This window comes from Thunnus albacares, chromosome 1 (genome assembly GCF_914725855.1).
Source record: "Thunnus albacares chromosome 1, fThuAlb1.1, whole genome shotgun sequence".
Lineage (NCBI taxonomy): Eukaryota > Metazoa > Chordata > Actinopteri > Scombriformes > Scombridae > Thunnus > Thunnus albacares.
The window spans coordinates 20,315,320-20,328,169 of record NC_058106.1 but is presented as its reverse complement, the minus strand read 5'-3'; the positions used below and the strand labels follow the sequence as shown (position 1 = coordinate 20,328,169).

Sequence of the window (12,850 nt, the reverse complement as noted above, 5' to 3'; positions counted from 1 at the left end):
TTACACAAAGGAACTTATAACAGGTTCACCATTCCAACAACAGTAACAAGGTAATGTGTGCTGAGGTAGTTCAAAGATCATAACATCAATAAAGAAATAAAAATAAAAAGCAAACATAAACAAAATTAATTTGAATAAATTACAAATCAAATTCATTACATGAGGCTGTAGTTTTCACAGAGGTTGAGCAGTATTTTAGTGTCCGGGGAGGATTTTAAGGACATGAAGACAGTAAGTTTAGGTTCCAAATTTGCAAATTTGCTGGAGTGTATATGGAATTTTGCTAATAAAGAAATAAGATTAATAATTTATCTTAACAGGCATTTCATCAGCAAAACAAACAAACAAACAAACAAAAAAACCCAAAACAAATAAATTGTATTTTGAGCCTGAGTTGAGTAACTAATTTTCTGTTTTAAAAAAAATTAAACTCATACCAAAAAGTCTGACTACAGTCCCCCCAAAAAGAAGAGTTGTTGTTTCATCTGTATGTTGACAGAAGAAACAAAGAGGGTCAACATTTAGTCTGTATTCTACAATAACTGAATTAACTGGATAACACCTGTGCAATATTTTCAGGCACATCTCGCACCTTATTTGAAACAATAAAAATTCTGCGGTAATAATCTTGTTTTTTCCAGTCTATACCAATATACAGATTATTCCAAATAAATACAGAAGCAAGTTTACTAATTGTGCCCCTCTGGATTATTTCCCTTATATATTTACTATTGGTTTTTATATTCAAAAAATGATCTATATTCCCAATATATAATTCTGGTATGGTAGTTTGACGGATAATATCTCAGAATTTTAATACCTGACAGAGTAGCAGAAAGACAATAGCAAATTCTCAAGGACCCCTAAACTGACACAAATTAGACCACGGACCCCCATCTGATAAGAATTTTGCTTTTTGATGTTTTATTACAGAAAGTGTATGAAACCCATAACTAAAGTAGTCATACACCCTGTCATTGTGTTACTTATGGATGGATTATAGTGAAAATAAATTATTCCCCTTTTTGCCGGGGACCTCCTGGAACCTCCTCAAGGACCCCTGAGGGTCCCTGGACCCCACCTTGAGGACCATTGCTCCAGGAAGTACAGGGATATTATATTCTGATAAGAGTTCATTATAAGTAAACATATGATATGAGCCTCCTTTTTAAACAACTGAAATTAATTAATTGCGGTATATGACGTCATTATCTCTGCCTCGCCAGTTGAAAAACGCATTTTGATTTTCCCGGACCTGACGTCATCATCTCCGCTGGTTTTCATTGGCTGAGCGCACAAAGACGCGACGTTCCCAGGACAACGAAACGCCAAACAACCGAGGAACCCCAACGATAGCTCGACTAAAACTGCGGTCAGTTAGTGTCTCACGTCGGTTATTCATCAAAAAACATTTCAAATGAATCCATTCAAAGTTTTTAACGAATAAGATAGTCCAGTTAACAAGGCGGGAATCGACGAAAAACACCGCAAACATGGTAAACCTGCGTTTCCCCGCGTCACTGTTACTGTTGGTGTTGTTGCTGTTCACCTGATGGGTCGTAAACTGTTTTCTTTGTGTGTGTGTGTGTGTGTGTGTGTGTGTGTGTGTGTGTGTGTGTGTGTGTGTGTGTGTGTGTGTGTGTGTGTGACAGAGTCATAACTGGGCGAGATTAATGAGTCAGCGGCAGAGTCGGGAGCAGCACCGGGAGCAGGAGGCCCGGCGGGTGGACAGAGAGAGGCAGCTGCAGGCCGGTCTGAGGGACGAGGAGAGCTTCGAGAGGAGGAGATACCTGCGACAGGTGCAGGAGGAGCTCAAGGAGAGGCAGATGGAGAGTGCTCTGCTAAAGGTGGGTTTGCTTAGTGCAGATTTTGTTTAAGATCCCCTCTGACATGTTTTAAGATGTATATAAAATACTCTGAATAATAATTTGTGTCTGATATGGTTTATCCCACAAAAAGTTAAATTATCTGACATTTACTCCTTCTCCTTCCCTTAAAAATTCATCTTTTTCCTTACCTTTTTTATAGACTAAACATTTAATCAATCAATCACAAAATTAACAGTTGATAATTAGCTTTAGCTAGTGGAAATGCTGTCAGGGTAGGTTAATGTAGATCCAAACTTTGCTTTACACAACACTTCACTGTTTCATTGTAAGTAAAGATGTCAATAATCAAATTTTAACTCAATTTGCAGGCACAGGAGGAGAGAACAAACAGGGAAAAGCAGCGTGAACAGGAGGAGAGACTGGCTAAAGAGCTGGCACGCATCAACTATGAAAAGCAAAGAGATGAAAAAATGAGGCAGTATATTAAAGCGAACAGGTGCACACACTTAACACACTACCTCAACTTACTGTTTTATTATGGATCTGCGTACAAATGCAACACTTTCTGATTTCTGCGTTGGCCTCTTCAATACCAGTTTTGAAATGTTTCTTTAAATCACTTCCAGCATGGAGCTTCGAGAACTGGAGTCAAAGCTGAAGTCTGCGTATCTGAACAAAGAAAGAGCCGCGCAGATTGCAGAGCAGGAAGCTTTGAGGTTTGAGACAATGGTGAGCTCTGTCTTCGTTGATTTTGGGCAGTTACCAATTTATTTTTGTAAACTACTGCTGGTTTACAGCTGCTGGTTGTAAAACATGGATTCAGTTCTTCCAAATATCTTACTTTAAATAAAACCAGATGATTTTATTTGCATAAGAGCCACCAAAAGGCAGAGATTCAGTGTCATTAAATATAGAAAAAAGTGTAAAGAACTGCAATGAATAAAAATGATTATGTACACTTTGTTGAGCTGCATGCGTGGGTCTGTAATTATCTGTATTTAATTAAAGTTGCAAGAATGATACTTTTTAAAGAGCAATTTTAGGGGTAAAAATGTTGTTATTCCTCCTAATGAAGGAAGGAATTAGGAAAAATGTATTAGGTTCCTTCTACTTATCGAAATGCTGGAATCACTTTTAACTTAAATGGGATTTAATCCTAATTTCAAGTGTAAATTTCAAATGCAAAATAACTCTGAGGATTTATACAGTGTACGTCTCTTCTCTGACCTTAGCGTGAGGAGGCAGACTACACCCGCAGGATGAAGAGCGAACATCAGAGGGCAGCTGTCGAGCAGCAGAAGCTGGAGCAGCGACGCCACGAGGAGATGCTACAGTACCAGAGAGAGCTGGAGCAGCAGCTCCTGGAGAGGGAGCGCAAGAGACAAGAGGCGTACGAGGAGTTCCTCAAGGAGAAGCTCATGGTCGACGAGATCGTCAGGAAGATTTACGAGGAGGATCAGATGTGAGCCCTTACACTCTTACACATGAATGCCACTACGCATGCAGGCACACGGTCAACTGGGGTTAACTGGGGGGAGAGATGAGTGCCAACAAAGACTGGACTGGAATGCTATGGATCTAAATTTGGCATGTTTATATTTAATTAGAATTTAATCATGTAACAAATGTATATATTTTAATTAAGAAGCTCAGGTTGAACATGCAGTTGAGGAACAGCTGTAATATAATTGATTGATTGCAAAATAATTATCTTTTCTCGAAGGGAGAGACAGCTGAAACTGGAGAAGGTCCGAGCCACTCAGCAGCACATTGAAGAATTCAAGAGGCAGCGGGCCGAGTGGAGACGCATGGAGCAAGAAAAGACGGAAGCCGAGAACAGACGCATCGTGGAGTTTGCGAGCCTTCAGCAGCAGCAGGAGGAAAACAGAATGGCAAAGATCCAAGAGAGAGAAGAAGCGAAGCAGCACCTTCATAAAATAGTAGAGACAACTTTTTCAAACTCCCATCCATGTATCTACCCACTCAATGACACATCAAAAAAACCAAAAATAAAACACTCTTCTCTGTTCTCCTCTAGCTCTCCGAGAAGATTGAAGAGGAGAAGAAGCAGCGTGAAGAGATGGAGAGAGTCCGTGAGGAACTTTGTCTGGAGGAACAAGAAGAGGCTAACAGGCAGAGAGATATTGTGAGGATAATTGATTCACTGTCTCACTTTTTAAATACACAAAGATGCAGCTGAGATTTCACTAATGACAAAGAAAAAAACAACGTAAATGTAATTTTATATATTGGATTGCGATGGTCGATTTTCTGACCTTTCATCCAACAGGAAGAGATGGAGAAGAAAATCAGACAGAGGCTGATGATGCAGCAGACCTGCCAGGAGCAAATGGCTTTCAAAGAGATGCGGAGGCAGGCAGAGAAAGAGGAAGAGGAGGCTTTCCGGAAAATTATGATGGCTAAGTTCGCAGAGGACGATCGGATCGAGCAGATGAATGCCCAGAAACGACGCATGAAGCAGCTCGAGCACAAACACGAGGTGGAGAAGCTGATTGAGGACAGAAGACGGCAGCGCGAGGCCGACTTGGTACGAACTCTCTGTTTCCATAATCAGATACATCAAGAACGAGCTCAGACAGTGTACAGATGTAGTATCTCATCTTTTGATTGTTATGTAAATGATCTGCTGTGATAATAACATTGTGATCTCTCTCCTGAAGGAGCTGGAGGCTAAAGAAAGAGCGATGGAGCAGGAGAGGGAGAATCTGCGCAGACAGATAATTGAGGAAGAGAGGCAGCAACTTCTTAAACGTCATGCAACTAAACTTCTTGGATACCTGCCGAAGGTAAGAGTCGGTGTAAGAATCATAAATAATTTTACGCAGGTTTCACGTCTTCTGTGCATGACTGCAGCTGTTAATATTTTCAGGGTTTGCTCCGTGAAGACGACCTGGAGCACTTTGATGAGGACTTCAGAAAAAACTTCAAGGCGCGTCAGGCTGATATCTTCTCAGAAGACGGCTGGGAGGGCGATTAAATTTCTTTCCCCCAAATTGCATACCGTGCCCCTAGAGGACAGTTTAAGGTTACAGTGAGCACGAAGTACTTAAGTCCCCAATATTATAATATGGCTGCATTAATGTTGCATTCAGTGACAGCAGAAAGGTTTAGAAACATTTCACTAGGACACTGCTGATTAATTAAAATCATTCCAGAAAGATTTTAATGTGTCTGGTGGCTGAATGTGATGATGTTTAGGAGACTGATCTCCAAATCTATATTCAGTGTGTATTCAAATGCTAAACTTTTTAAATTATAATAAAGTTATACTTATAAAAATCTGAGAGACAACAAACCTCTTGTGCTCCACAACACAGACAAATATCTTTAAATATTTATTGAGGCACAAGTGTCCAAGTTTTACATGCTGACTGTTTATGACTTCCCCCAGTCCAGAGCTTTCATGAACTCGTCTTCTGTGAACGACAGCAGCTTGGCAGCTTCAAAATGCATCTGCACAACAAAAAAAAAGACTCAGAATAAAACAGATTTGCCGATGTTAAACTACTAACAGGGTACAAGAGAGAAAACTTACCTTTTGTCTTTTGAGAATGTCGATCAGCTTGAGCTGTTTCTTGAAACCCACGATGAGTTCTGCCTTCTGCTTTTTTAGCACTTTGTTTTCAGCAAGAAGATTTTCTTTACTCTGATGTTCCTCGTTTAACTTGTCCTTATTGAGTTGAATAAAAGACAGAAATTATTAAGTTGAGCAGAATCCTCACATTTGTGCAACCTGAGGTCTCAGATGTAAACCAGTTAGAATTACACAGCATGTTGAAACTGAAAATATTTAACTCAATGAACTTTCTTCCAACAACATCTTCAGGTATCATTTTCCATATTGTGCTCAGATGTTTTCAGGTTTATTGTGCAGTTTAAACCTCAGCTGCTACACATCAAATCCTTCTGATATCCCAGCATACTTCAGTTCAGGCTGCACTTCATCACTGTGTGAAGTTACTGAGCTCATTGTTTTCCATCTACTAAAGAGATGCATCCTCTTTTTACTTTACATATGTTACCATGTGAGCTTACTTCACTCATTTTGATCTCAGAACTACAAAACTCATGATTACATGGCTTTAGAGATACTTTACATGAACCCTGTAACGCCACATTTTACTGCTATGACTCGTACAAGCGAAACAAAAAAATAATTTATCTCTTTATAGAATTCAGATGTGGATAAAATACTCTGAGGAACTGGTCTTGTTTTGAGAATATTAATCATAACTTTGTTGATTTATGTTTGTTTTACTTCATGTCTGTGTCCACAATCACTCCTGTTTCCCAGTTCACTGCTCCCGATATAACAAACACTCAAACATTGACTTTACACTGAGCAGTAAATTGAGATTTTGGACACGTATGAATCATAATAATTTTGTATCATTGCTAACATGTGTAGAGTCACATGACAGTTTTTGCATCTATAAAATGTTATAATTTGTGAGATTGTTAGCAGAAAGTTGTGTCTACTGCGTGTACATTGTTTTGTTTTTTTTCATTCCATGGTGGATATTTTACAGGCACTATACAAGCATAAATTACATGCCTAGTAGTACAAATAGTTTAGTACAAGAAAGTTATTTCTGTTACAGTCGATGCATATCTCCCTTCTAAGTCTCTACATTTTTAAAATGTATCATTAAAATTAATTTTAATATACCTTGGATCCTATTTTGATTGTGACTGTGATTAAATTCAGGTGTGCATGTGTTTGTCTTTATATTAATAAATAGAAACTTTTTAAATTTATTAGTTAACATCAAAGGTAAAATAAGAACCATGTTGAAAATAAAATTCCAGTCCTGAGTCTCTACTAATGGCTAAAGAGTGAAGTCGAAGCTCCTTCTCATATGAAACGTTTTGCACTTTTTTGTAGAAAAGAATGAAATCACAATAAAAAAACAACAAAAATCTGCTATCGTGGCTCAATATGGAAGTTTCTTATTTTTCATACAGTTCTTCTGCACCTCATAGTTCAGATGAAACACTTGTCACACAAATAATTTATTTTTACAGAATGTTTTTAGAAATAATCAACAAAAAGATGAATATGAGCATCTGTAAATTAACCCTAGTTAGTTTATAAGTCAGCAACAGTTTAACAATTTTTCTAAATTTTGTAACTTGAAATAAAAAAAATCTAATTTGAATAACAGGAAAGTAATGAAACCAAGAGAATGAGCTCACCTTGTTCATCTGTTTCATTTTGTTGAGTTGAGTCTTTAACCTCTCCACCTCCTCCTGAGCTCTGGTCAGACGAACCTCCACAGTGCTGTTGGCGGCTGCGACTTGTTTGTTGGATCTGTTGAGATTTTCTATTTCCTACACGGAGCACAAACAGGAAGTCACCAGACATGAACAGTGAAGGAAGATGGTGTCTGTTATTTAAAGAATATCTGGACCAGTTTTGCAGTCTTTTGACACAAACCTTGTGTAAACCAGACACCTGCACCTGAAGTCCGTCACATTTCCTAGCAGACTCCTCCGCTAACGCTCGGTGCTTCTCAATCTGTGTTTGCTGAATGCTGGTGGTCTTCTGCAGCCTGGCTCGATCCTCCTCAATCTCCTTAATCTTTGCGCTAAGCTTGGCATTTTCATCATCCTGTAACAGCAGTAACAGAATGTTATGTATAAAAATGTCTGACGTTTGAGGTTTAAGTCATCTATCAGAAAAAATAACAACCAAGTAGGTTCAATATTCTGAGGGGCTCTTCAAAAATTGAGATTGGGAGCATGATGATTACTTAAAAAACTAGAGACAGATGTGTTTCCACCTTCTGTTGTATTACTGGATGGCTGTTCAGCTGTAGCTCTGTCCCCCTCTGCTGATAGACAGGGGCAGTGATACATCTTTTAAAAATACCTTCTTATAATATTCACATGATAGTTGATCCAGCTCCTCTTGCATAATCCGTAGTTTTGCCTTCAAAACTCGTATTTGAGCATCTGAAATGCCTTAAACAGAAGAGTGAACATAATCAGATTTACAAGCCGATGAAAAATTACTTTAACACATCAAAAAACAAATGATCACATGCTCTGATGTGGATTTATTTAATGTGAAAGCACCAATTTAAATATAGGTTAGGATTCTTAAGTGACAAGATTTTCAGTTTCCACTGTAACACACACTGGTCCTCTTTGTTAGAAAATGTAACTAATAACATGAGAGTAACAAAAACATTTACTGTCTTAAAATATTTTCAGAACTAATCAGGTTCCATCAGGTGCAGTAAAAGCTAATAGAGATCGTATAACATTGGAAAAACGTCTTCAGTGAACTAAACATTATTAGGAGAGATCAGTGTTTGACAAAATTACATCTTTTAAAAATATTAGCAGATATTTTTTTTTATTTTTCATTATTACTGGATAAAACCAGCCTTTACTTTTTGCAAAGTGACATAAATTACCCGATCCTACGTTGTCTCCAGCATTAGACACGTCATCCACAACATTGTCATGAAGATCAACGTCGTTCATCTGCTCCTCCATGCTGCGTATCGTCTTCGCCAGGAAAAAGTCAGCAGAGTCTTCTACAGCTGTTAAATCGTCCCCAAGAGGCATCTTCGGGGTTCTGAAATCAAGCAAATGGTGTGAAGACTTTTAGGTGCTTTGTGAGAAACTCTGATGTATAATATGATTTATGAAACGCAAGACCTACATATTATTTTCTTATGAATAAAAATGGTTGTATATGGTTTTAAAAAGGTATCAAATCAAACTCACGCAGTTTTGCATTGAGGCTCTTTTTCTTTTTTTCCAGCACGCATGTTTTGTGATGTTGATGTGACCCTTTTTTTAGTCACCACCTAAGAACACAGAATAACATAATACAGGAATGTGGAAGTACAGCATTAAAAAAGTATACCTGTAGTTTGTCTGTCAAGGTTTCAGAAATACACAAACTAAATACTCTGAGCTGATACCTTCACACGAGGCTCCTGCACGGTGAACTGTTGAGGCTTTATCATCCTGCAGGGGAAAGGACAGATACATAGAGAGATATGTACTATAGATCTGTAGGTACAGTGGTGTGTTTGGCAGCTGGAGTGTTTTAAAGATCTGGACCTCAGATACTTCTTACCTGGAAGCTTCTTCATCCTCAATATCAGTGAGCAGCAGGGTGGAGAAAGATTTCGACAGAACTTCACTCTGTTCTTTCTAAAATCCAACAAACACCAAGAGCCTCATTCAGGTTTAAAGCAAATCTGCCAATCGATCAAGATAACATCCCCCTTCTCATAATATTTTAAAAGGTTTACTCACCAAAGGAAAACGAATCATTTCTCAACAAAACAATACAAACATGTTAATAACTTACCATTAGTTGATCTGCCTGTCTCACTAGATCTGCTGTTTTGGCTTCCAGCTCTGCATTTAGGAGTCTGATGGAAATAAAACAGAGAATAAACAAAATGACACAGCTAGGTTTTATATTGACAAGGTTTTTTGTGCTGCAGCACTGCAAGAAATGCAATGAACCCACTGTGTTTGTATCTGTTGATGGACAAGAAGAGAAGTATTAGTTTTACCTGTATATCACTATTCAGCGCCCTGAGACAACAGTGATAGAATAACAATAACTTTCTCAAATTGTGGAATATTGATTTCCTAACTGAGGTATCACAGGAGGCATTTATTAATGTTAAATAACAGTGAAGTCAGCAATGATTGTTAATTATAAGTCTATAAAAGAACACCAGATTTGATGAAGAAATCCACTGAAACTAAAAGAGTCCAACCAATTCAAAAGAGAAATTATTCCCTAAATTAAAGTTTAGTGAAACTTAAAAGATTCAGACACAACCTGCGTCACACCAACTGAATCAAAGCAAGGCCAACAGATATTGGAACAAGTAGTCTTACTTGTATTGTTCTTCTTTAGCAAAAAGGTCATCGATGTGCTTCTTTGCAGGACCAGAGGCAGATTTCGCTTGCGGCCGTTCTTCAGTTCTCTTTGACCTTTGACCCTTACTGCTGGAAGATGGGCGTTTCTTGGGCTAAACAAGACAGAACAGTGGACTTATACTTCTTTATAAATATTTTCTGCCACTCTCATGTTTTTAATAGATTCTAATAAAGCAATCAATACATTCTGTAAAACTTATTTCATATTATCCACAATAGTGGAGCCTGACTTGGGGTATATGTTAGCTGATAAGCAACAAGAAATTGCATTATAGAAAGAAAGTTATTTTTTAAAACTGACCAGAGAGCAATGACAAGTTATATTTTATAGCTATAATATGTCCCACTCCGTACTCATCTTGGCCCCAAGTCTTTAAAGAAAAATATAAAGGATGTTTGTGTATGTTATGTGTTTATCTTAAATAATTAATATCAGCAGATTTTAAGTCTCAAATATCAAAATTATTATCTGCCTTAAAGTACACTACCTGTCAGGCTGCACACAGAAGACTCCGCACCCACACACCTCTCACATAAGTCTCCTAATTAACTAAAAGGTGTATAAGCCACCTGTGAATACTGTGAGTACCTCATTAGAGAGTATGTTTGTAAACCCAGCTTTAATGATTTAATGATTGTATGTCTAGTAATAATCTGTATAGCATGGTTTTGCACTTTCTATGTACAGGCACAGTATTTTGTTTTCAAAGGTTCAATTAATTAAGCCATAAGAACATGGAAACTACAGTGCTGGCGTCCTAATTAACCAAGGCTGATTACCAAAATGTCTGAAATAGATACCCACAAAAAACCATAGATAGAAACAACATGAAACTATATTAAAAGCTGTTAAAAACCTCCACACAGTATTACAAAGTCCCATAGGTCAAAATGAAAGAAGACAGTTTGACCTCTTGCACTGAGAGTTTTGCACATTGAAACTCTGTTGTGAAAACTGAGAGAAATCAACAAAAACACAACCATCCACACATTTTATCAATCTAATGATTTGTGATGTAACTAAACATCCACAACGCTACATATTTTGTCATCCTCTAACTCAGCATTAGCTGGTATCCACACTAGTTTAACTATAAACTAAGCGTCGTCAGCCACAATGTTAAGAGGACGTTAGCTTGAGTTGTTGTTTGTTGACTGAGGTGAGCGACGTCACCTGTTGACAACAAATCATCAGGTTTAAACTTTTCGTATCACACAAACAGTTCTGATTAAAAGAAACTGTAAGAAACAGAAAAATAACGCTACAAACCTGCAAGACGACGGACTGGGCATTTTTATTAAGACTTCTTTCTGCCATTGTCACTGACGGAGGCGACGCGGTTCTGGTTGCATAGCAACTTGTTCAGTGCGCACACAGTACGGTGGCCATGTAAGGACATATAAGAAGTAACTTTTTAAAACAGAATACAACGTGTATTATAGCAAGTTTAAAGCTAGTAACAAAAGTAATGACGACTAATGATGCCTTCTATACTTATCATAACTAATCATAAGCCTGAGAAAATAGGAAAGGTCCAGTTTGTTTTTGATAGTAGACACAGATGTGACTGATCTCAGCTCATCAGGCCTCTTTATTGTGAAATTGTGCAGTATTTCTATGGTGGAATATTACATATTCACAATATTACACATTATCAGTTAAAATGATTTAGATTCAAATTTAGATTTAGATTTTAAAACTAGATTTTGACACAGGGAACCTCTTCAAGTCAGGGTCACAAGGTCAAGCATCAGGGTATAATCATCAGTGGTGGAGGAAATATTCAGAGACTCCCTGCACTCAAAAATGTGTTTTTCTTCTTGTTCCTTCAGTTGGATGTTCGAGCTTCACTGTGCAGAATTATGTATGTGCAGAGTTTGACACTAAAAGGCTGTTCTCACTTTCATCTGCTGAAAGTAGAAAGTTTCTTTGTGCTCATTGAAAATCTGAGTTTAAGAGGTGGACCTGCAAGCATGATTTGTGACATCACAACTAGTTTGGAGCCAATCTGGTCCACTATTCAACATAACATGTGTGATGTGGAGAATTTAAAGATCCCCTCCAGACATGTATTAATATTAAAATACTTTGCTTGGAGCAATAATGTGTGTCTGTTTTTTCCACAAAAACAGGATAATTACCTCGTTAAAATACTTGAAACTATATCTACTCCTTCTGTGCACTGGAGGCGTCACGTTTCCACATCACACTTGTCTAAATTTCATACTAGACCACGATTTGCTCCAAACTATTTGTGATGTCACAAATCCTGCTTATAGGTCCACCCCTAAAATCAGATTTAAGGTGAGCACAGAGAAACTTTCCACTTTGAGCAGATGAATGTGGGAAAAGTCCTTTAGTGTCAAACTCTGCACAAACATCATTCTGCACAGTGAAGCTCAAACATCCAACTGTAGGAACAAGAAGAAAAACATATTTTTAAGTGGATAGAACTTTAAGCCTTCAGTGCACACAGACTGAGAACAGGACAGGAGCTAAACTTTTGAAATGAAAAATATTTGCATAGTCACAGATTGTACACGTAACATAGAGGTAATGTATTTTTAAAGAATCTCTAACTTTTTTTATCTGACACAAATGATTATTTAAAACAGAGTGTTTTTATATCTTAAAACATGTCTGGAGGGGGCCTTTAACTAAAAATACAGAAATATTCTCAATAATGTCCATACTACAGTATTAGATCACTATATATAGGGGAGAACAGGGTAAGTCGAGCCAGTGGGTAAAATGAGCCACCCCCTGTATCTAAGTAACCATAAACAAAAGTAATCAAATGACCACAAATTAAGAAAGTATAGCTCACATGACTCAATCCATTTTGAACTCAAGCACGTGTAAAAACCTGAGGTATATATAGTATCTATTATTTGAAACAAATACACTTTTATTTTGCAGTGAAATCATCACATGTAAAAAGTGTCTCATGTTACCCTGTCCTCCCCTAGCCCGTATAATCATATATAACAATGTTTACACTTTTTATTTTATTATCTTGTTTTATTATTTTATTAATTGAAAACAACCAGTTTATATGACGTTCTTGTTTCTGTTTCAT

The 12,850-nt window shown here is 37.5% G+C and overlaps 2 protein-coding genes across 3 annotated transcripts; one reads left to right on the top strand and one right to left on the bottom strand.

Moving 5' to 3' along the window:
- The first annotated feature begins 1,278 nt into the window (after positions 1 to 1,278).
- Positions 1,279 to 5,010, top strand: mns1 (meiosis-specific nuclear structural 1). Of its 2 annotated transcripts, none has more exons than XM_044348550.1 (10): positions 1,279 to 1,372; positions 1,653 to 1,847; positions 2,198 to 2,325; positions 2,456 to 2,558; positions 3,062 to 3,291; positions 3,553 to 3,769; positions 3,868 to 3,975; positions 4,120 to 4,377; positions 4,511 to 4,636; positions 4,720 to 5,010. In XM_044348550.1, the coding sequence occupies exons 2-10, from the start codon at positions 1,674 to 1,676 to the stop codon at positions 4,825 to 4,827; spliced, it is 1,452 nt and encodes a 483-aa protein (XP_044204485.1). In that variant the 5' UTR covers positions 1,279 to 1,372; positions 1,653 to 1,673; the 3' UTR covers positions 4,828 to 5,010. The 2 variants fall into 2 exon arrangements, with proteins under 2 accessions (XP_044204485.1, XP_044204475.1); XM_044348540.1 differs by having other exon boundaries at positions 1,287 to 1,496.
- A 162-nt stretch (positions 5,011 to 5,172) lies between these two features.
- On the bottom strand, positions 5,173 to 11,148 carry tex9 (testis expressed 9). The gene is made up of 12 exons (XM_044348562.1): positions 11,041 to 11,148; positions 9,729 to 9,862; positions 9,184 to 9,247; positions 8,947 to 9,023; positions 8,789 to 8,834; positions 8,589 to 8,671; positions 8,273 to 8,436; positions 7,723 to 7,814; positions 7,288 to 7,461; positions 7,047 to 7,181; positions 5,386 to 5,520; positions 5,173 to 5,303 (listed from the first exon to the last, which is right to left on the bottom strand). Exons 1-12 carry the CDS (start codon positions 11,086 to 11,088, stop codon positions 5,226 to 5,228), a joined length of 1,230 nt encoding a protein of 409 aa, XP_044204497.1. The 5' UTR covers positions 11,089 to 11,148; the 3' UTR covers positions 5,173 to 5,225.
- Positions 11,149 to 12,850: the final 1,702 nt, after the last annotated feature.